General features: G+C 38.9%; 1 protein-coding gene across 5 annotated transcripts in view; it reads left to right on the top strand.

Annotated features, from left to right (window-relative positions):
• The first annotated feature begins 617 nt into the window (after positions 1-617).
• Positions 618-22,642, top strand: part of YTHDC2 (YTH domain containing 2) — a 42,377-nt gene continuing 20,352 nt past the window's right edge. For 4 of the 5 annotated variants that reach the window (XM_032984085.2, XM_042787720.1, XM_032984084.2 and 1 more), the window contains exons 1-20: positions 618-960; positions 1,364-1,454; positions 4,117-4,310; positions 5,992-6,191; positions 6,749-6,915; positions 10,465-10,567; positions 11,757-11,913; positions 12,982-13,089; positions 15,492-15,640; positions 16,029-16,164; positions 16,529-16,655; positions 17,718-17,783; positions 18,718-18,896; positions 19,071-19,167; positions 19,253-19,340; positions 19,441-19,521; positions 20,417-20,499; positions 21,513-21,618; positions 21,758-21,877; positions 22,201-22,473. In XM_032984085.2, the coding sequence (XP_032839976.2) occupies positions 768-960; positions 1,364-1,454; positions 4,117-4,310; positions 5,992-6,191; positions 6,749-6,915; positions 10,465-10,567; positions 11,757-11,913; positions 12,982-13,089; positions 15,492-15,640; positions 16,029-16,164; positions 16,529-16,655; positions 17,718-17,783; positions 18,718-18,896; positions 19,071-19,167; positions 19,253-19,340; positions 19,441-19,521; positions 20,417-20,499; positions 21,513-21,618; positions 21,758-21,877; positions 22,201-22,473 (2,718 nt within the window). In that variant the 5' untranslated portion in view covers positions 618-767. The remainder of the gene's footprint in view (positions 961-1,363; positions 1,455-4,116; positions 4,311-5,991; positions 6,192-6,748; positions 6,916-10,464; positions 10,568-11,756; positions 11,914-12,981; positions 13,090-15,491; positions 15,641-16,028; positions 16,165-16,528; positions 16,656-17,717; positions 17,784-18,717; positions 18,897-19,070; positions 19,168-19,252; positions 19,341-19,440; positions 19,522-20,416; positions 20,500-21,512; positions 21,619-21,757; positions 21,878-22,200; positions 22,474-22,642) is intronic. The other variant, XM_032984086.2, reaches the window with a different exon arrangement.

Below are 22,642 nucleotides of genomic sequence, written 5' to 3'. Positions count from 1 at the left end.
TGCCAATTGTACACTATTTCAGTGATATCCACTTCAGCAGCCTAATGAAAAAAACACCATTTTCCTTCTATTTATAATACAACTTTTTTGGTTGACACCAGTTTGGGGCGTGCACCACCCCGCCGTTAACTGCACTTAAAACATCAGCAGGGGGCACTTTTGCCACCTCTCTCACTTGAGGAAGGTAGGTTTCATTACTCGGCTTTCACTCTCACCAAAAGTACAGTGGTGGCAGCACGCCACACCTTCTGCCCCGTTTACTTGTGCTAACTGCCTCAAAGGAGTGCGTGACGTAATATAACCTCCAGCTCCTTGGGCCGGGAATTCGGCGCCTCCCGCCCTGAGGGCCTCCGCCTCAGAAGTCCGAGTGTGAACCACGAGGCAGCCGTCTCTCGGGGCCTCGAGGGGGAACCACGCCGCCGCCACGGAAGAGGCGGTTAACGGCCGGCCCGGAAGAGGCAGAGGCGGCCAACGGCCGACCCTGAGGAGGGGGCTGGGGCTGCGGCGGCGGCCGAGCGCGGGCGCTCTGCCCGGCCCGGCCCGCCCCTGCGCCTGCGCCGCGGCCCCCGGCTCCCGCTTCCCCCTCAGCGCCCCGTGGGCGGAGCCACCGCCGGGCAGGAACCGGGCGGCTGTCAGGCGGCCCCTCCCGCTCGCCCGGCTCGTCGCGCTGGCGTCACGGCGCTGCGCAGACCCGGTCTCCCTCCTCCGTGTCCCCGCCGCATGTAGCTTCCCGCGGCGTCCCTGCGAAACTCCCCCGTGGCGGAGCCATGTCGCAGCCCAGCAGCGTCTGCCCGCGGAAGCCCGGCGGGGGCTCGGGGAGCTCCGGGAACCTCGCTGCGGTCGGCTCCGCCAGCCCCGCGGCGGGCCGCCGCAAAGGGCTAATGGATGTCCGCGTCGATGAGGAGGTGGAGATCGCGGTGAGCCTCGCCCTGGAGCGGTTCCGATATGGAGAGGAGAAAGGTGCGTGGCGGTAGCCCGGCCGCGGGGGAGGAAGGAGCGTGAGGGCGTCCGGCCCGGCAGGTGTTCCCGGGCGGGCTCTGGGCTGCGGGGAGCCGGTGCGGCTGTGGGCGCCTGGCCTGGGCCGGCGGGGCACGGGGTGGGGGTGACAGACTTCAAGGCCCGGAGGCTCTTCCCCGGTTCACCGGTAGAAGCCTCTCCTTAGCCTCTTTCTGCCCGAAAAAGCTGGCTTGCTTGCGAACCCTGCATTGCTTGCAGAGAGGAAGGTAAGAGCGCTGCCATTAGTCCCGTTGCTGACGGGAGGATGTGATAGGTTTGAGGGCAGAACAACTCGGAACATCGAGATTATATGTCAAAAATACTGTGTGTTAAATTATTAAGTTTGCTTTTTAAATTGTCTTTCTAGAAATGGAATTTCCTTCTTCTTTCACTAGTACTGAAAGAGCATTTGTTCACCGGCTCTGTCAGTCTCTTGGACTGATATCTAAAAGTAAAGGGTAAGTTGGGAGTCCAATATTTATTTGTTGTTTTCTTTTTTTGGTGCAAATGTGCAGGGTTTCATGATGTCTTAAAGTGACTGCTGTTTCTAGCATATCCTGCACTATTGCAGGGAGTAATACTAGAGAAAAGAATTTAAAAAGTCCAACTCCGTGCTCAAATGTCAGCCTAAAACTAAACTATATGACTAAGAGCATTGTCCAGACACTCCTGGAACTCTGGCAGGCTTGGTGCCTTGACCACTTCCCTGGGGAGCCTGTTCCAGTGACCAACCCCCCTCTCAGTGAAGAGCCTTTTCTTCATGTCCAGTCTGAACTTCCTGACACAGCTTCACTCCATTTGTGTCCTACAGCTGGTCACCAGAGAGAGGAGATCAGCACCTTCCCCTCCACTGCCCACCTGTAGGAAGTTGTAGGCTGCGATGAGGTCACCCTCAGCCTTCTCTTCTCCAAGCTGAACAAGCCAAGTGACCTCAGCCACTGCTTGTAAGTCCTGCCCTCGAGGCCTTTCACCAGCTTGGTCACTCTCCTCTGGACACACTCCAAAAATTTGACGTTCTTCTTATATATAAACTGCACACAGTACTTGAGTTGGGGCTGCACCAGAGCAGTGTACCCCTTTTTAGCTTGGAGGATAGTTGAACTGAAATTTAAACAGCTGAGAAAAAGGGAGTATGCACCTGGGAAGACATAAACTGTATCTTTTTTTGACTACCCTTTACTCACCGCTGGTGATGCCACACCTGGAGTGCTCTGTCCAGTGCTAGGTTCCCCAGAACAAGACAGATGTGGACACACTGGAGAGAGTTCCACAAATGGCCACCAAGATGATGAAGGGACTGGAGCATCTCTCCTATGAGGAAAGGCTGAGAGAGCTGGGACTGTTCAGCCTGAAGAAGAGAAGCCTCAGAGGGGGATATAAATACCTCAAGGGAGGATACAGAGAGTACAGAGACAGGCTTTTTTCAGTGCTGCTCAGTGACAGGACCAGAGGCAATGGGCACACACTGAAACACAGGAGGTTCCCTCTGAATACCAGGAAACAGTATTTCACTGTGAGGGTGACCACGTACTGGCACAGGTTGCCCAGAGAGGTGGTGGAGTCTCCCTCCTTGGAGGTACTCAAAAGCCATCTAGAGATTGTCCTTGGCACCTGGCTCTATGTGACCTTGCTTGAGCAGGGGTTTGGACCAGATGACCTCCAGAGGTCCCTTACAATCTCAATGGTTCTGTGGTTCTAAGCTGCTGAGATATAAACTACTGAAGACTGGGAGCATAGTCATGTGAAGCATTGTAGTTTGTTTTTCCAATTCTGCAAACCTTTCCCTGGACATGCATATTCAAATACTGTTTCAGCTTCAGTATTTTTGCTATTCTGAAATGCTATCTTGCATTGACCAGGAGCTGAATCCAAGCCAACAACTTAGAAAGCATCCAAGCCAGGTCCCCAGCCAGCTTGGTCTGCCTCTCACTTTCCTCAACAGGACATGGGGAGAAAATAGCATGGAGTCTCCTGCACAGGCTGAAGTTCCTTCAGGATAAACCTGCTCCACTGAGGTCTCTTCTGTGGGCTTCAGGGGAGTCTCTCCTCCAGCACTTGGAACACCTCCTCCCCCTCCTTCCCCTCCTTCTTCACTGATCCTAGTGTCTGCAAGGCCGTTTCTCCCACATTTTTCTCCTTTCTCTCACAGCTCCAGTGCAGTGTTTTTTCCCTTTCTTAAATGTGTTATTACAGAGTCCACGCTGCACAGTCGCCACTATCACGGCTGAGGGGCTCAGCTGTGCCCTGTGGAGCCAGCTGCGTCTGGCATGGGGCAGCCCCAGCTTCTCCTCATGGAGGCTTGCCCCTGCCAGCACCTAGGTACCTGCACCCTGCACACACGCACCGCTACACCACTCCTGCCAGGGACAGGGCACTGGATTTGTCATGTGACCTTCTTACCCTGGGAAATAATTTTCAAAGTGTTGACATGTTATTGTAGCCCAGGCACCAGATAGTTCAGTTTCGATTATATTTACAGTGGTTCTGTGTATTTCAGTTTCAGAGTTCAGTCTGAGAACAAATGGAGTGTTATGATTAAGTGTTTTGGCTCTAATTCTCCATTTTGAATGTTTGATAATGAACATCCTGGGAATCTGATTAGTTCTGCTGGAGTTCATTAAGGCTTGGAATATCACTAGAAGGCTGCTTGTTTCTCTGTTACATGTATTTATTGATTTTTAACCCCTGAATCTCTTAAATTAGTCTAGGAAACAGTTTTGTGTGATTCGCTCCATCAATCAATACTGAGAGGTTTGATGGAGCTGGCTGTCTTTTGGGAAGCAAATGCAGTGATAAAACTTTAACAGAAAGGTAGCAGAACAGCGTTACATTATGGAGGCCTAATTGTGAGGTTGTGCTGAATGTTGTCATCGAAAGTCTGCAGGTCCTGTGCTGCACTCCTGTGTGTGAATAAAGGGTGGTTTTGATGGTGGGTATTGTGGATACTTCTGTTATTTTTGTGTGCATTATGTAACACAGGACATTATTGGGAAGTTTCTATTTATGGCATTATATTTGAAAATAATCTGACAGCCATCCTGAAAGAATTATGATCAAAGATTGTTACACAGAGATAAATAGGTTACTTATTCCTGAAATACTTTTTTCCCCCCCACCCAGAAAAGGAACAAATCGATACCTGACTGTACGGAAGAAGGATGGATCAGAACTAACACGTGCAGTAATGACTTGTTGCTTGGCTCCCAGTACAAAGCATGCCATTCGGAGTTTAATTCGAACTTTTCCTGTCACAAATAAAGAACAAACAGAACTTCTGCCAAAGACCGAGCGAGGAAATGTGTGTATTGAACCTGGTATGTTCAGTGTGTCATCTGATACGAACTTGCGAATCAACACTGTTTAAAAGAAACCAAACAACCCAAACACAAAACAAAACCCTTTATTTTCTGTCTCCTCCCCTGTCCCAACTGACATCCTCCCCTCAAACACACACATTAATTTTCTTAACTTTTAATTGTTAATGTAGGGTCTTTTAAAACTGGTGTCATGAGGAACTTAGGCAGTCAGGTCTACCTTGTGCCAACTTCTGTATATTTGAGCCAGTTCCAACTAAATTTATTTGGAAGTATATTTCTGAAATGTGAGTTTCTACAAGTTCCATGAGGTGAGATTAAAGAGAGAAGTGTTACCATGACTGCCATATAAGAACACCTTTATGAGAAAATTAGGCTGACTGTTCTTAATAGAGATTTATATTCTTGATAAATAAGTTTATTTTTTGTTTTGTTGTCTTCTAAAATAGATTCCTTCCCTAAGAGACTACTTAGACTTACTGATTTCTAGAATATGAGAGCGTTGACTGGAAGACGAACTTCTGATATATTATGCGGTTTTTTAAACAGTGCTTTTAACAAGATTATTTTTTTTAATAGTTACAAGTGTAAAGAGTTATTTTGTGTTTATGTGTGAAAGCTGGGTGTAGTGCACAGAAAACACTTGTACCAGTAAGCCTTGTTTCACTGTATATTTCTGATTTATGATGGTTTATATTTTACGTGCTTTCTTTGTTAGTTTTCTTTTTCAGTTGTTTAATAGGATTGTTTAATGAACAGATGGAGGGAAACTATAACAAAAGCAATTCCTTAGGAATGTAAGGCATGAACTAATGAATAGGGTAAAATTTATCTTTCTTTACTTCTCTGTAATGTTCTTTGGCTCTTTTAATCTGTTAGCCTGTGTCTGTCTTGGTAAAACAGTGTTTATAATTGAGTATATTAATCTGTTAATCACATTAAATATATATAATTGAATATACAGCAAGCTTTTAATTTTTCTGGAAAAGAATTACTAAGGAATTATAGAGTAGGATTTACAATACTGAATTTGAAGGAGTCTCCTCTGAAGATGTCCAGGGTCTTTGGCTTTGCTTTTTTGCACATGAGACTGTGCTGTGTGAGTCCAGGGATCTAGCTACAACATGGTTCAATCTGTGTGATTTAAGACAAATCTTGCAGACTAGAGCATTAGGTTGTGTAAGACTGACTGAAAGGAGGTTGTGAAAGACCAGGAAGAATAAAAAGGCATATGAGTCACAGTAATCTTCTCATCAGACATGCCTGTCAGTTAGGAATAACTTTAAGGTTTAACTATACAGTGAATATTTCTGGGCAAACTGTGGAGGTGTAAATGTGTAAGCATGATACAAAGGCCAAGAAAATATGCCAGGCTGCTTTTCTTGGGTTTAATTAGTATTTCTGTTTCGCTTTTCGTGACCTTTTTTGACTTTGAGCAATGCACTGGAACAGTCTATTCAAAATATCTACGAAAGTAATAACTCCTTTGAACAATATTTATTTCAAGCACTGCAACAGGATGCATTTCTATGAATATGGCTTTTAAATGTGTGATGGGCTTGTCATTTTATCTACGGGGATGCATGTAAAGTCAGAAATGTTCATTTTTATGTACAATTTTTAAACAATGTTTTAGTGACCTTCTTTTGTGTCTAAGTAAATTGTTAACTTCTCTTCACAGAGAACAGAGAAGTGAACAAGACAAGTGGACGACTTAACAATGGTATCCCTCAGGTTCCAGTGAAAAGAGGGGAATCAGAGTTTGACTCCTTCAGGCAATCACTACCAGTTTTTGAAAAACGGGAAGAAATTGTCAAAATAATAAAGGACAATAAAGTTGTGTTGATTGTAGGAGAGACTGGGTCAGGAAAAACTACTCAAGTAAGTTTCTTTAATGAAGTAAAAAAGATAATGGTATTTATACAAAACTAATGACAATTTTGTAATATTTATGTAGTAAGGGATTTCTTTATGCTAGTTTTAAGGCTTTTGTTTTCCAATATAGTTGAAAGTCTTGTGTTCTAATTCACTTTCTTGCTTTTAAAATACTAAACCAGCAGATACTTACAGAAAGCATAACTGGTTCTGCGCATTTTTCTGGTAGATACTAGTTTTTCCTTAAAATAATATAAAATATTGAAGAGAACATTGCTATGATTTTATATAGCCCTTTTCCTTCTAAAGCTAGTTTTGTTCATAGTATCTAGAGTAGAATATTACTGTGTTAAAGTGAAAGATTACGTACAGGTATTTTTTTAATAGATTTCTCTGAAGCAGGAGAGAGAAGGTTCAACTTTTTTTTTTGGAACAGATTAAGCTTAAAATCAGAAATTTATTTATGCTGCCTTTCTGCCCCTTCAGGTACATTTGCAATGATAATCTGAAAAAGCTATGACTTTTATCAAACTAAAAAGTGCATTTAAACCACTTCTTTACAGATCCCTCAGTTCCTTCTTGACGACTGTTACAAAAATGGAACTCCTTGTCGTGTGTTTTGCACTCAGCCAAGACGTTTAGCAGCTGTTGCGGTGGCTGAAAGAGTGGCAGCAGAAAGAAGAGAAAAAATTGGCCAGACAGTTGGTTATCAGATCCGATTAGAAAGCAGGTACTAATGTTATTTCTTAAAGTTAATTGATCTTGTGTTGGTATCTTTATCTTGTGTACATTTAAACTATACTACATCTGGAATACAGCCCAGTAAAAACTCAACATGTAAAGTATAGGTAGGGTATGCTATTCCAGGTAGTAGAATATTTAAGAGTTAAAAGGACAGTTTTCCTCCTGTATTTCGCAGTTTCATGTGGTAAGTTGTCTTACATAAGTGAATTGCAGGTGCTTTCCCTTCATTTCTCTTTGTGTGTGTGTGTGGAATTCCTTGTCTTATTTTCAGATCAAGTCTATGCTTTCATTTCTTCTTTTTTTCACTCCTTTTTATCATGTATAGATCCAGAAGTTCTGCAAGCTTTGAAGATAGGCAGGAAGACAAGCATGCTCTAACATGCTATATAATGAGAGTTGATAGGGAACATAAAAGGAAAAAAAGCAAAATTTGAAAGTGAAGGATGAAGTTGAGCATTATTTACCCATCTAGATTGGGTTAAATTTACTCTGTTTCAGTTTATATGTTTAAAGCATGAAGTGGTACAAAATTAGGGATTCCTAGTTCATTTGAGGAATTTGTTCCAAAAGCAGAGCAGGAATTCATGAATGTCTGAAGATTGTATGCCTTTTCTAGATTCTTTGAACTGTGTAAATAGTAGGATTTCCAAGAATGGGCAGCAGTTGGGATATGAGTGAGAAGAAGATGACAAAAGTTATAGCTGGTTATGTTGTTTATATGGATGAAGATACCACATAGCTAATGAAAATGAATGCGCTTGAACAACAAAGCCAAGTTAAAGAACTTGAATATGTGTACAAAAGCTCACAAGGCTACTAAGGGATTAAAAGAGCTAATAAAGATGAATTGCAAATAAGGTGGATGATTAATGTGTGGAAGTATTAGGCTGGTTGAAGAAGAACAAAGTATAGGTCAGGTCAAAATGGAAGAATTACTGGAAGCAGCACAGCGTAGAAAATCCTGCTTAAGAAGAAAGAATAGATCCACTTGGAGAAAGAACAAAAGAGAGGAATTGCAGTATTTCCCACTCTGGGCAAAAAAGATGCGGGAAGGGGGTGCCTACAGAAACACATGAGTCTAATTTTTTAAACTTTATTAACTATTAGACAGCAGCGATTTCTAGAAGCCTGCTGAAGAAGAGAGAACAGTAGACATGGGTGTAGTAGAGCATTTCTGTCCTAAATGTGTTCCTTGAATTTAATAGGTAGGAGGATTTTTAAAAGGAGGGATGAATTCTAAACTTGAAAAGGAATATACATAGGATAACCAGTGAGCTCATGTCTTCTAGAAAAGAAGTGTAGAGTACGATCTCAGTATTTAAGGTGGCAGTGCTGGAGAAGGTAGTGGCAATTGCTGTTTTTACTTGCACAGTAACTCTGCCACAGGTACTAGAATAGTAATGTTTAAAGGTGTTTAAATTCTTGAAGAGAAAAATTAGAGAATTTGAAAAGGATCAGATGATTTCTTCATGATTTGGTCAATTACAATGCCAACACCAGCCAGCTCCAAGACAGACCTGCTGCTGGCCAAGGCCGAGCACATCAGTGACAGTGGTAGTGCCTCTGTGATAAGATATTTAAGAAGGGGGCAAAAACTGCTGCGCAACAGCAGCTGTAAGAGGAGTGAGAATACGTGAGAGAAACAGCCCTGCAGACACCAAGGTGAGGGGAGCAGGAGGGGAGGAGGTGCTCCAGGTGCCGGAGCAGAGATTCCCGGGCAGCCCGTGGTGCAGCCCACGGTGAGGCAGGCTGTGCCCTGCACCCACGGAGGTCCAGGGGGGAGCAGGTCTCCACCCGAAGCCCACGGAGGACCCCACGCTGGAGCAGGTGGCTGCACCCGAAGGAGGCTGTGACCCCACGGGAAGCCTGTGCTGGAGCAGGGTCCTGACGGGGCCCGTGGACCTGTGGAGAGAGGAGCCCACGCGGGAGCAGGTTTGCTGGCAGGACTCGTGACCCCGTGGGGGACCCACGCTGGAGCAGTCTGCTCCTGAGGGACTGCACCCTGTGGAAGGGACATGTGCTGGACAAGTTTGTGAAGAGCTGGAGCCTGTGTAAAGGACTTGTGTTGGATAAGTTCATGGAGGACTGTCTCCTGTGGGAGAGACCTCACATGGGAGCAAGGGAAGAGTGTGAAGAGTCCTCCCCCTGAGGAGGAAGGAGCGACAGAAACAATGGATGATGAACTGACTGCAACCCTCATTCCCCGTCCTCCCTGCGTTGCTCAGAGGGAGGAGGTAGAGAAAATCAACAGTAAAGTTAAGCCTGGGAAGAAGGGTGGGTTGGGAGAAAAGTGTTTTAAGATTTGGTTTTGTTTCTCATTATCCTACTGAAGCCGGGAATTCAGTCTCAATAGCTGTAATAGCTATTAAGCAGGTATTCTGTATTCGACACGTTGGACGCATAGGGGATCATTCCTCCTAATATGCATACCACTGTAGTGGAGTTTATGATATTTATACACAGTTCACTTACCTATGCATGTAATTTCCAAGAACTAATTACAATATTCGTTACTTTTCCAAGAAAGCATAATATGTTGCTGCCTACTTCTGCATGCGCACTAAAGTCTCTAGGTGGTCTTCTAGGACTCCCGGTGGTCATTTACTTCATCATTCTCATCTTCATCACAGTGTCCTTTCTGTGAACTTGGTTCTGTCTGCCCCTTTCCCTTACAGCTGAGATCACAAAACCAATTGCATCTGGTAGTTCTGTAATCTTCAGCATCCTTCTTCCATTTTCTTGTTTTTCCTAAATAAGAGTGTTCCTAAATCATGTAAGCAGACAGGCTCAAGGCTCAAGCCTGTTAATTATAGATAAAGTGTACCTTATTCCTTTGTTAGGCAGATTCCTAAGCAGAACTACAAACAAAATATTATTACATTAGACAGTCCTGTAAACAGAGCTTGCTGCTACTGACAATTTGTAATTTTCCATATGTCTTCCCTCTTCATTCTTATGATTTGATTGATAGTAAATTAAACAAATTTCCCCAAGTTGTCTGTTTTGCCTGGTATGGTAATAGCTGAGTGATCTCTCCCTTTCCTTATCTCGACCCACAAGCCTTTCATTGTATTTTCTCTCCCCCGTTCAGCTGAGGAGAGGGACTGACAGAGCAGCTTTAGTGGGCACCTGGCATCCAGCCAGGGTCAGCCCACCATATGGAGGCAAATACAAAGACTATATATAAGAATATGCAGAAGAATTGGAACCCGTTTTTCTGAATTTTCCAGTAAATTAAAAAAACATGGAGAGGTTCCCAAAGTTCTCTTTCACTTGCTTATTTATTTATGTAAATTTGATTCTCTCTTTGGTAATTAATCCATTGTTTGAAGTTTTGGAACATAAGCACTAAGGTTCCTTATGAACTTTCTGACAAGAGGCATAGTTTAAAAATAAACAGTATGCATGAATTATCTGGTGAGAGAACTAATTCCACTTCTGGTGAGCAGAACCTTTGATTTTCAATAAGTAGTGGAAAGCTAGCAGTATTTAAATGGTGCAAAAACCTAAAATATCTTTATGAACTGTTCAATAGGGTTTCTCCAAAGACACTGTTAACATTTTGCACTAATGGCATACTACTTCGCACGCTCATGGCAGGAGACAGCACTCTATCAACTGTGACACATATTATTGTGGTAAGAATCCTGTTGTATTTCATGTGAGGTGGAACAGTATGTACTATTTGTTTATTGGAAGATGAGATCCTAGTTTTTATTAATTTGCTGAGCGTTTAAGTTTTTTTTGTTTGGTTAGAATCTGAGTTAAAGACTACTGAGTGTTTTGTAACATGTACTTTTTTTTGGTTGGTTTTTTTTTTGTGGAAGTGTGTTATTTTAGGTTCATGCCAGTAATTAATTTTGGAATCATGATGCACTTGTGGATGACAGAGCTCTAAAGTTTTCTAAACTTCCTCTGTCAGAAAGTAGAAAAGCCTTAGGGAGGCTTATGTAGATAGGATTCAGTGTGAGTGTGTCAGAATTTCTTGTATCATGTACTTGTTTTAGCAATACCAGATTTGCATTCCATTTGTTTGCCCAAAGGTTTTCAAGATAATGAGTAGTCTAATTTTGAGCAAATTATTTAAGTGTGTTCATTTATGATTATGTGAATAATCCTGTTGTGGAGCTTGATAAGTCAGCGGAACCAGAATGTTTACTGCAAGATTAAGTTCTCCACTACTGAAAACAGAAAAATTCGTGATAATTTTAGGTGCCTGTCTGTTTATCAAAATGGAAAAAAGTGTGAGAATGGTTTATACACTTTTGACTTCAGCCTAAAAATGTTCTATTAGGGTCTCTGCTTCATATGTTCATGATATAAAACGAAACAGAAGGACACACCAACAAAGGTGATTAATCAGACACATGCCTTAGTTGATGATAAGCTTTGTGCATGACTTAATGGAGCTGAGCAATCTAACTTTTTTCTGATTATGTGGTATCATACATTTCTTTAAATGTTCATCAGTTACGAAGTGAGAATTTATTAAAATAAGATTTGTAGTTTGTGTCATTAACTTGAAAATGAGATTAAAATATAAGAATTAGAAAAGTTTCAGAAGTTCACTTTAACCTCTGAAATCAAGGTGTATGTGGCATTATCAGTGCAGTTTGGTATCTTTATAAAAATTTTTTAAATATTTTTTGACAGTTTTGAAAAAAATCCTTAAACTAGACTTAAACATTTTAATGCATCTGTAGCGTACAAGCAAATTATATATTTCAGTTTTTAACAAAGTTCGTATTTGTGAGCAGTTACGATCTTGGATCTGTGATGTTTATATGTTGGTTTTTGTTTTTTTTTTTTTTTTTCCTTTTGTTATAGGATGAAGTACATGAGAGGGATAGGTTCAGTGACTTCTTGTTAATAAAGCTGAGAGATGTGTTGCAAAAACAGACTAATTTAAAACTAATTATTTCTAGTGCTGCTCTAGATGCAGATCTCTTTATTAGGTATTTTGGAAGTTGCCCAGTAATACACAGTAAGTATTTATGTAAACTTTTAAATCTGCATATAGCTGCCCTAGGACTTAGTGAACCATTCTGAAAAAGGGAACAACATGAAAACAGAGTAGTACAGAAACATCTGTTCTTTCTTTGTTCATTTTTGTTTCTGCACCTACTTCAGAGTGAGGTGTTTTTATCCCCCTCCATAATCAATTCAAGAAGCAGGAAAAGGTTCTTAAAGTGCCAAACTCTGTGGTGATACAGACCCTAAGTTCTACAAGAGTGTGATATATATTAATTAATTCCAGTAGATTCTACTTCTTCTGGCCTCACTGAGATTGCTACTGGTAACTGGATAAAACACAGATAACTGCAACTGGTCACTTCAGAAATACAGTCCTAGGCAAATTGTTTTTTCATGTTTTAATCACATGATTTTAAAGGAAATTATCCTTTAATGTCCATAAATAAACTCTAGATACAGTGATATTGAAAAATAAATCAGGCTAAATTATTAGGAGATAAAGGCCATTGGAATGTCTCATTTATCATGAAGTATTCAGTAAAGAAAGCCAAATTTGGTTGAATTCATTGAGAAAACTGAGGTAAGTCCATCTCCTCATATACTTTTCACGAAAAAAGGTACTTTCATATGAAGGTGGCAATCTGCTTGTGGGATCTTGCACTAAAGCTGTATTAATTGCTGTTATATTTTGTAATCCAGGTGGCAGTCTTACACAATGAATTACTTTTTGTAACCCTAAACAAGAATGGCTATTTTCTTTATCTCATTTTGATAAAATTGCAATGAATAACTGCCAGTCTTATGAGTATCTCTTGCTATAACACTTAATAGAATTGAAGAGGATAATGAGAAGCAAGGTACCCAAGGTAACCCAAATGTTGTTTTCATGTCCCACTAATCTTAAGAAAGTAAACTTGACTGTACTCCAACAAGACTTTTCAAGAGAAGTAATAGTTCCTTAAATCAGACCCTAATAATGTTTAATTCACTTTTTGTGTCTACAAAAATGCTTTTTTAAAGAATTAAGGTTATAAATTAATAAATTATCTAATATTTAATGAATTATTTATACTTTCAGTACAAGGAAGACCTTTTGAAGTTAAAGATATGTTTTTGGAGGATGTTTTACGAAGCACTGGGTATACAAACAAAGAAATGGTAAAGTACAAGAAAGAGAAACAGCGAGGTTGGTGGACTTCTTAATTGTTAGGGTTTGCAATAAGTCCAACTGATTGATTGAACAACTAAATAGGATGATTCTCTGTTAGAATTCGAAAGTCAGAATATTAAATTAGAAGTGAATAGATGACAGCAAGTATCTTTAAGTTCTCAGTGTTTATGTTATTGAAGTAGATTATGTAACTTTAAAAAAATATAATTTCACTTTCTTTCAATGGTTGCGTTCATTTTGCTTTCAGTTGATAAATGTTATTTTTTTCCAAATTATTATGGAGTAGAATTGCATATAATTGGGAGCTTTGGCCATGCGAAAACTATAGAAGCAGAAGGCACTATGTGCTGACTTTTGGATAAAATTTGAAGTGCAGCCATTAAAGAGGGTAGGATTTTATACATCTTGCACAGAAGTAGTTCCTACTGGTAACATTTTTCACTGCATTCTTCAGACATGGATATTTTTAATATATGTAGCCCAGAAGCACTAACACAATTGATTAAGTAGATATATTATTTGAGAGGTTTTCTTGACAGTTGAGAATAATGATCCCAGTATGTATTAAAAAAGAAAAGAAAAGGCAAAAGCTAAAGCTGTGACATACAGTTCTAACTGTATGCTTATCATGGTGCTCAGCTGTCATGGTTTAAACCTGGTTGGCAGCCAAGCACCACGCAGCTGCTAGCTCACTCTTCCCCAGCCCCCGGGCATGGGCGAGAGACTTGGAGGGCTTAAGGGTAAGAAGACTCGTAGGTTGAGATAAAAGCAAATTAATAATTGAAATAAGATCAAACTGTTAGCGGTCGCAATCGCGAATAGAACTTATCTACACAAAGGAGATAAGCAGGCACTTCTTTATTCCAGCGCTGGGGAACACGGGGGATAACTCCGCCAAAGACGTGTTCATCGATAGGTACAAAGCACAACATATTTATACACTTTTTCAGCAGAGTCATAGTTACATAAGATCAATAATTCCATAACGTTTAAGTTGACCTTTATAATGATTGGCTTTTAGTTACCTCACCTTACCTATATTCCTATTCTGCAGAAATCATTGGTCATCCTCACTAATTGATTTAAATAGAATGGGGGGAGGGCAATGATTAGCATATTCATGTTATTTCTTGGAAATTATTATCATATGCAAATGTCTCCGACGCATGCGTGGTTATACTGGATGGGGGTCTCTGGTGGTCATTGATAGTCTTCATCACTGTGTCCGCTGATTGAACTCCATCCTTGTGCATGCTCACTCCACCTTTAGTTAATGTTCACCTCTCCCTTGGCCGATCTTCCCAACCAAACCAGTTTTCCTCAGGTACCTATTGTTTCAAGTCAAGATCCATAACCAGTACCCATTGCGTTAATTCAGAGTCCATGACGATTCTTATGATGTTCAAAGCACGCAGCATACTAGTTGCTTAATCCTAAGGGCCTTAGTGTACTTTATATTCTCATAGCTACTGTAGCTTCATGTTAAATCAAAATCATACTTTTAAACTAAAATCAAAATAATATTCTAGGATTCAAACTGTTTCATTAAGGTAACTGCAACAAAATCATAATAATGCTAATAATATTAGAAAATACAAACGAGTAATGCACAGTGCGATTGCTCATCACCTGCTGACCGATGCCCATCCCGTTCCTGGCTAGTGATCCCAGAGAATAGAAAATCCTGAAACCACAATCCTGTAAGGAAAAGAGACAGCTTCCTGGCCAACCCTCATCTATATAGTGAGCATGACGTTACATGATATGGAATATTCCGTTGGCCAGTTTGGGTCCTTTGCTCTGGCTCTGTTCCCTCCCAACTTCATGGGCAGGACATGAGAAGATAAAAAGCCCCTGATTTCTTAGCAACAACTAAAAACATAAGTACATTATCAACATTCTTATATCAAATCCCATAGTGAATCCAAAACACAGCACTATTCTAGCAACTGAGAAGGAGGAAAAAAATTAGCTGCATCTCATCTGAAGCCAGGGCATTAGCTCTCATCACTTTGGACAGAAAAGTTCAGTTAAGGCACTGGTTTCTCATACACATAAATCAGTTGTTACATGCAGGAGCTACATCACTTTTCTTTGGTATTTCACTTCTGGAGAAAGATCTGGACTGATTGTGTAGTAAATACTTAGGAACCTCATTTGAATGCAGTAAGTTGGAATACTGGAGGCTTAGGGGATTCAGCACCCACATAGTATTTTTTACTTTGTTCTTAGAGTAGATGTTTGCAATGTTGTTCTTAATCAAGGAATTTATATTGGATTGGTAACGTTGTTCTAGAATAAATAAAATATTGAATAGGTAAAACTCTGTGACTTGATAAAACTATTTTCTGTAACTAAAAACAATGGATAATTAAGATGATTCTGTAACTTTTTTGGAAATACTTTATGCATTCTAGAAGAAAAACAGCAAAGCACTCTTACTGAGTGGTGTTCTGCTCAAGAAAATAATAGCAACCTGGAGTCTTGGAAACAAAGATCTGTCCCAAGTACAACTGAGGAGTACAATCTGTTTGATGATAGTGGTGACACAGTATTTAATCAACTGGTAAGTTTTCCCTTTTGTTGGAAGAGATGTTTAAATCTGCGCTATATTATTACTACCCATTTTAAAACTGTTTTCTAAAGATATTACTCCTGTAGAGTTTCTAGAAGGATATTAACATATTTAATTTTTTTTTTTTTTTATTAGCATGAACTACTCTAGCTAAAGTGTGCTTTTCAGTTATGGTGGCTGTACATAACTTTTGTTTAGATCAAATGGCAAGAATGCCATTGTTTAAAGTACTTACATATGGTGCAATGAATGCTTTAACTGGTATCTGGATGCTGTATTTCTGATTGTTACTTGGAAAACTAACTGTTCAAATTCCTGAGCATCTTCAGGGACAGCTCTTTGAATAGATTAATCTTTCAGTCCTGTTTTTTCTCTTCAGACTGAAAAAGATGCGAATTGCCTTGAACCATGGCTAATAAAAGAAATGGATTCTTGTCTTTCTGAAATCTGGTTGCATAAAGATATCGATTCCTTTGCTCAAGTGTTCCATCTCATTTTAACTGAAAATGTCAGTGGTAAGTTTCTCATTGTATAAGAAAAAACCCCCACAAAATTACTTGAATTTCTGTGGCTACTTTATCTCCAATTTCAAATGTTGTTACCTTTTGAATTCTGATGCCTATTGAAGATTGAATAGGGTTAGCAGAATTAATGAGTTTTGTACTTTGTTGTTGTGCTTGTTTCAAAGTATTCACAGATGTAATATATTTCTAAAATAGCATTAAATTCACATGGATTGACTGGTGGGATGAAGTGAGGAAAAAAATTCTCTTTGGATTTGGTTTTGGAAGTCACATTCATAATACATTTAGATGTAAAGATAACAATGTTTTTACTGGTTTTGCTGATTTTTTTTTTTTTTTTTTTTCTCACTTTCAGTTGACTATAGGCACAGTGAAACCAGTGCAACTGCACTAATGATAGCTTCTGGGAGAGGCTTTCTGAGTCAAGTAGAACAACTGATCAGTATGGGAGCAAGTATCCACTGCAAATCATCCAATGGCTGGTAAAAACAAACAGATAAACTAAAAGATAGATTTGTCAATATACAAATGAGAAAAAAATTTCTGTAACATCTCAACTGATTTGCTAACTTACCAGACTACTGTAAACACTAATAGGTTTTGAGAGTCTAAACAATATCTTACTCTGCTTATCACATTGTCTTCTGTAATTTCTAAACTGAATTCTTAATTAAACAGTCTCAAATATGGGATACACACTGTTGTTTTCAGTGAGTCTGATTTAACACTGGTTAAAAGGAAAATTGGCATCTTTCTCACTGGGTAGGTTGAATTAGACCCAAAATGTTTGGCAGTTCTTATTTCGTGAGAGTAACTTATATCAGGTTTAAAATAGTGTATAACAGGTGAAGGATCTTTGCTGTGTTATATCTGTAAATATGTTGTGTCATGTAAAAATATTTGTGAATCTGTAAAACTTCGGATTTCTGTGGCCATGAATTATGTCTTCATATAAACAGGGAACTACAGTAAATGATTGTAATATGGAAAGATAAGAATTATGATTCCAGGGGTCTGGTATTTGGTACTGTCACTTGAAAACTTGGGAAGGAATGTAGTTCAAAAGGAAGACAGAGTGAAATGTGTTGTAAAGAGGGCAACTTCCCTAAAACATTACAAGGCCCAATGTTTTCACACATTTTGAAGAAAAAAGTCTGGGGTGTGACTTCTAGGGATGATTTGAAGGAGCTAGTAAAGGCTACTGCATAAGGGCATGACTTATCTCTGCATGTTGGTGTGTGGTTTTTGAAAGAATGGCACATTACCCCTCATCATTCCCTTCTGCCTCTTTGCATATACTTCTGTGTAAAACAGAGATTCTTTCTTGGTAAAGGATTGCAGTTATGTAAAAATTGTGTAACTATTACACCTGTGTATGCACTTCAAAATGGAAAGTTGCAGATCCAGCAATAACAGTGCTTATTAAACAATAATGCAGAAATTGCTAGAAAAATACAGTGCCAGTTGCCTCCTCACATAACGTGCTACTCATAAGTATCTTTTGAAGTGAGAAAATAATGAAGATTTTTATGCAACTCTTTCAGGATGGCTTTGGACTGGGCTAAGCGCTTTGGACAGACAGAGGTTGTTGACCTGTTGGAGTCCTACAGGTAAGCTAAAACTACTTTGCAGAACAGTTGTATAACGTGGTGAAGGGAAATTTGTGTTTTGCCATCTTTTAATCAGAACAGATTTTAACTTTTTATGCTTTCAAATCTGGCCTAAATATCAAGATTTATTTGAGAATAGGAATATTTTTGAAAACACAGTTGTTTTAAAAGAAGCTTGTTTGTATTCAGTATCATAGTGATTATGTTTGCACAACTAGCATAAATATAGTGGTGTAGGACTTCTTTTACACTATTAGTGTTTATCACCTTGATATGGACATTCCTATCATGATTATATATCTAGGCAGGATATGATTATAGTAACTTAAATAAATATACAGAGGAGATGCTGGTACTGTTCCATGTACCGTTTTAATTTCAGATTCTTATTTGGAAACAAATCGATTGTGTTTTTTTATCTGTATATTGTTGATACATGATAGCCATATTAAAGAAACTATATGAGTAACACATACACTAAGTCGTTCAAGAATTGTTTTTTGATTACCTTGTAGTTATCATAGCTTAGTTACAGCTTTGCAGAGACTTATTATTATTTCTCTTAGTGTAGTTTCTGTTAGTGTAGTACCTGGTTGACTATTACAGTAGGGGAGTTTAGGAAAATATATTTCTTCTAAATGTTTTGCCTTTAACAGATAAACAAATGGTTTTCTATACTTCAAGTTCCGTCACAATTGCTTATGGCTGTGTTTCAAAGAGGTGTAATAAAGTTAAGATTAAAATTGAAGTTGCATGCTTTGCTGGGTTAACGTTTAAATCGGTGAAGAGTAATAGTATTGTGGAGATGCTGTTCTGCTACTCTTTAAAATTAAAATTTGAGATGAGTAGTCATGTTGGTCTTGATCTAAATTAGAATTGATGGCTGAATGCAAACCCAAGGCAAACACTCTGGCCTGTGTTTTGTATATTGTAGTGCTTCAGTGGAATTTGGAAATATGGATGAAAGTTCCCTGGTCCAAACAAGTGGTAATGACCTTAGTGCAGAGGATAGAGAACTGTTGAAAGCTTATCATCACAGTTTTGATGATGAAAAAGTGGATCTGGACCTGATTATGCACTTACTTTATAACATCTGTCATAGTTATGATTCTGGTAGGTATACATACACACCACCAATAAATTGCTGTGGATTCACCTTCTGATGAATTGTGCTCTCTTCTCAGTAATACCAAGGAGGTAAAACCTTCTGAGTGCTAGTATATGCAGTGTTGACATTTATTTGAAGTGAATTTTCTGTTTAATTCTGCAAACCAACTTCTTCTCTAGGAGCGATTTTAATATTTCTTCCTGGATATGATGAGATAGTTAGCCTGAGGGACCGTATTCTTTTTGATGACAAGAGATTTGCTGATAATGCTCAAAGGTAAAACCTCTCGTTTCTGTGGTTATCTTGAATTTTTATTATTTCTTTTAAAAATCCTTAAAATGTGCTCTTTGTCTTACATTAGGTATCAAGTTTTCATGCTTCATTCAAATATGCAGACTTTGGATCAGAAGAAGGTACTTAAAAGTCCACCTTCTGGCGTCCGCAAAATAGCAAGTATCAGAGGACTTTCTCAGATATTCTATTTATCTATTTTGTCTTTGCTTTTACAATTACTATAGGTTTTGTTTTTTTTTTTTTTTTTAATTGCAGATTCTTTCTACTAATATTGCAGAAACCAGCATAACAGTCAATGATGTTGTATTTGTTATTGATTCAGGCAAGATGAAAGAGGTATGATTGGCTTAAACTTTCTTTGGGAAGTAAACTCTCTCGTGTTATTTGAAAACACTTAATACATAAATTTTGGAGAACTATTTTTTTTATAGTAGGGTGAAAGCTAGTTTATGTCAAGCAACAAAACTCACTGAGAAGTTTTGACATACGTTTGTTTTACAACAAATACTGTAAACAGCTAGCTGTTTAAAAACTGTGTAAAAGCTACTGCCGTTGATATATTGATATACCTATATTTTTGCTTTTTAGATTTAGTATTTCTGTTGGATTTTAAAATAAATCTAGCAGTTCGGACCACTATCTTTATGAGACTTTGAGAACACTGGGAGTTTCCTTTGTCCTACAATTGTATCTAGACCGAGTCTAATCCATTAAGTTTTAAGCATTGTTTTTGATATGTTGAATGCACATTCCCTAATTATTTGTTCGAGAAAAGTGAGATAACATAATGAGGCAGTTTAAGACCAAGTATATGGATTAGAAAGTAAAACTGGATTTCATAGGAGATACACGTATTATTATAAGAACTTCAGAAATTTGATATAATTTTTTTGTAATTTTGCATCAAAATGTAAGAAAATAAGGACATAATTTCCAAGTGAGACAAAGAGGAAAACGTTATTCAATGTAATTTTTGCTTGGTTTGTGATACCACAAAATGCAATCCCTGTTTTTTATTGACTTACAATTACCTATTGACTGGTAAACTGTAATTTAGAAAACTGTGTAGCACAATTTAGAACATACCTTTGTGCCAGAAGCTGATGGTGCGCTTTTTTTTTTTTTTTTTTTTTTTAAAGAGAACTTCTGTTGATGATCTAAATCGTTAGTAACTTTTATTTCATGTATGCTATTCAATCTTGGGTTTATGTTCCTTGTTTTGCTTTTATAGAAGTCTTTTGATGCACTGAGTTGTGTTACTATGCTAAAAATGGTGTGGATTTCAAAAGCCAGTGCTATCCAGAGAAAAGGCAGGTAATAAATGCTTTATACTGAATTTTATATTGTAGACATCCACCATCCTATATGTTAAGGGTAAAGTGCACAGTGTAATAGCAGCCACACTGGGTCATGTTACTAACCTAGTCCAGTATTGTGTTGGCCAATGGCCAACGCTAATTCTCTGCACAAGAGTAAGGTCAGCATGTATTTCCTTGGAGTCATTTCCCAAGTTGTAGAAAAGTGGTGCTCTGGAATTTTCCAAAGCTTACATTAGGTCTAGGTTGTTTCCCTTCATGAACTTGTTCTTCCTCTTTCTCCCAGGTAGCACCAGCAGCCACAGTGTCCAATAAGGTGTTTCACAACTTACCTATGGGCAAAGGGCTGCCTGTTGATACCTTTTAATTGATGTCCCTTCATCCCTATATTAGGAGAGACAATGAGCCATGACTCATTATTTACCTTCTCCAAACTATTCATGATTTAACAGGCCTTTATCATATTCTTCCCAACACTGGGTGAGGGCTAAGAGGATATGTAGCAACAAATGCCTATCTTTGGTGTTATGATATTGGCATTAACCTGCAGGAATTTGAGCATGAATGTGAGTGTTTTCTGTCTCTGTCCCCTCACTCACAAGTTGTTCAGTCTTCATGCTACCATTTACTCCCAGAGTAACTTCCAACTGTTTGTGGGATGTGAAGAGGAAAAAATTAAGTTTATGATTTATATTCCTTACGGCAAAAAACAGTTGAGATTTGGATTGATCTTAGGTTAGCAAAAAATCCACATCATTTTATTTTCAGATAGGCCTTATTTTTGTTTCTTCAGATCTTTCAGTGTTGGGGTAAAATTATAATAACAGATTTCCATACTATCAAATATTATCCATGTACTGCAACACTCTCACCTCATGTGTGGGACTTACACTTAAGGACAAAATTATCTTTTTCTTAGACATGCTTCTGCATTTCCATTCTAAGTTTGTGAATGTGTGGGTTTTTTTCTTTTAGTAAATTTTCAACAACTTCCCATGTTTTATTTTCTAGGGCTGGACGCTGTCAGCCTGGAGTCTGTTTTCGTCTCTTCAGCAGGCTCCGATTTCAGAGTATGCTGGAATATCAGACTCCAGAACTTCTAAGAATGCCACTTCAGGTGCATGTTCAGCTAGAAATGATAACTTTTAAAAAATGTATTATTGTCAACCATACTATTAACTCCAACAAAGTGTTTGTTCTGCCCCACTCGCCCCCGCCCCAACATTAACCATCCTTTTTTACTTTTTAACTTGCAGGAGCTTTGTTTACACACAAAACTTCTGGCTCCAAGTAATTGTTCAATTGTTGACTTTCTTACAAAAGCTCCTGATCCTCCACCAGCTTTAATTGTGAGAAATGCTGTGCAGATGCTTAAGGTCAGCAGAGGAATAGATTTAGATGGGAATTGTATTTCATTCTGTGTTTGTAATGTGGCAGCATGTTTTGCTGAGTTTTGTTTGTTCTGAGACTGTTGTTTAGTTACTTAATGATGGTTTGAGTTGTTGTGCGTTGTCTATTTTAATTTTGTGTGTATGTATGTATTTTTCCATGTTACAGGAAGAGTGCTTAAAAGTATTGTCTCAAACTGTTGAGAGTTTGACTTGCTTTTTTAGTGTTTAGGAACAAGTCTAGGTAATGTTCAGTATTCACATCCTTTCTGCTTTTATTGTGATTTTTTTTTTTTAATTTTTTTAAACAGACAATAGATGCCATGGACCCTTGGGAAGATCTCACTGAACTTGGTTACCATCTCACTGAATTACCAGTAGAGCCACACCTTGGTAAAATGGTGTTGTGTGCTGTTGTATTGAAGTGCCTGGATCCTATTCTTACTATTGCTTGCACTCTTGCATATCGAGACCCTTTTGTCCTACCTACACTGGCCTCTCAAAAGCGTGCAGCCATGCTGTGTAGAAAACGTTTTACTGCAGGATCATTTAGTGACCATATGGCGCTTCTCAGGGCTTTCCAGGTATTATTTCATGTTCAGAAAGAGTACTAATCACAATAGATCATATATCAAAGTAAATGATGTACCAGTCAAGTTGGATATAGAATTGATAGACCGTGAAGAAACTTTAGAGGAGAAACTTTGTTTTTACCAAGTGGCTTCTCGGTATAATGGAGTCATGAATTTGTGA

This window comes from Tyto alba, unplaced genomic scaffold (assembly GCF_018691265.1).
Source record: "Tyto alba isolate M040663 unplaced genomic scaffold, T.alba_DEE_v4.0 Super-Scaffold_13, whole genome shotgun sequence".
Classification (NCBI taxonomy): Eukaryota; Metazoa; Chordata; class Aves; order Strigiformes; family Tytonidae; genus Tyto; species Tyto alba.
Note: the sequence above shows the minus strand (reverse complement) of the source record. Positions and strands in the feature narration are given on the sequence as shown.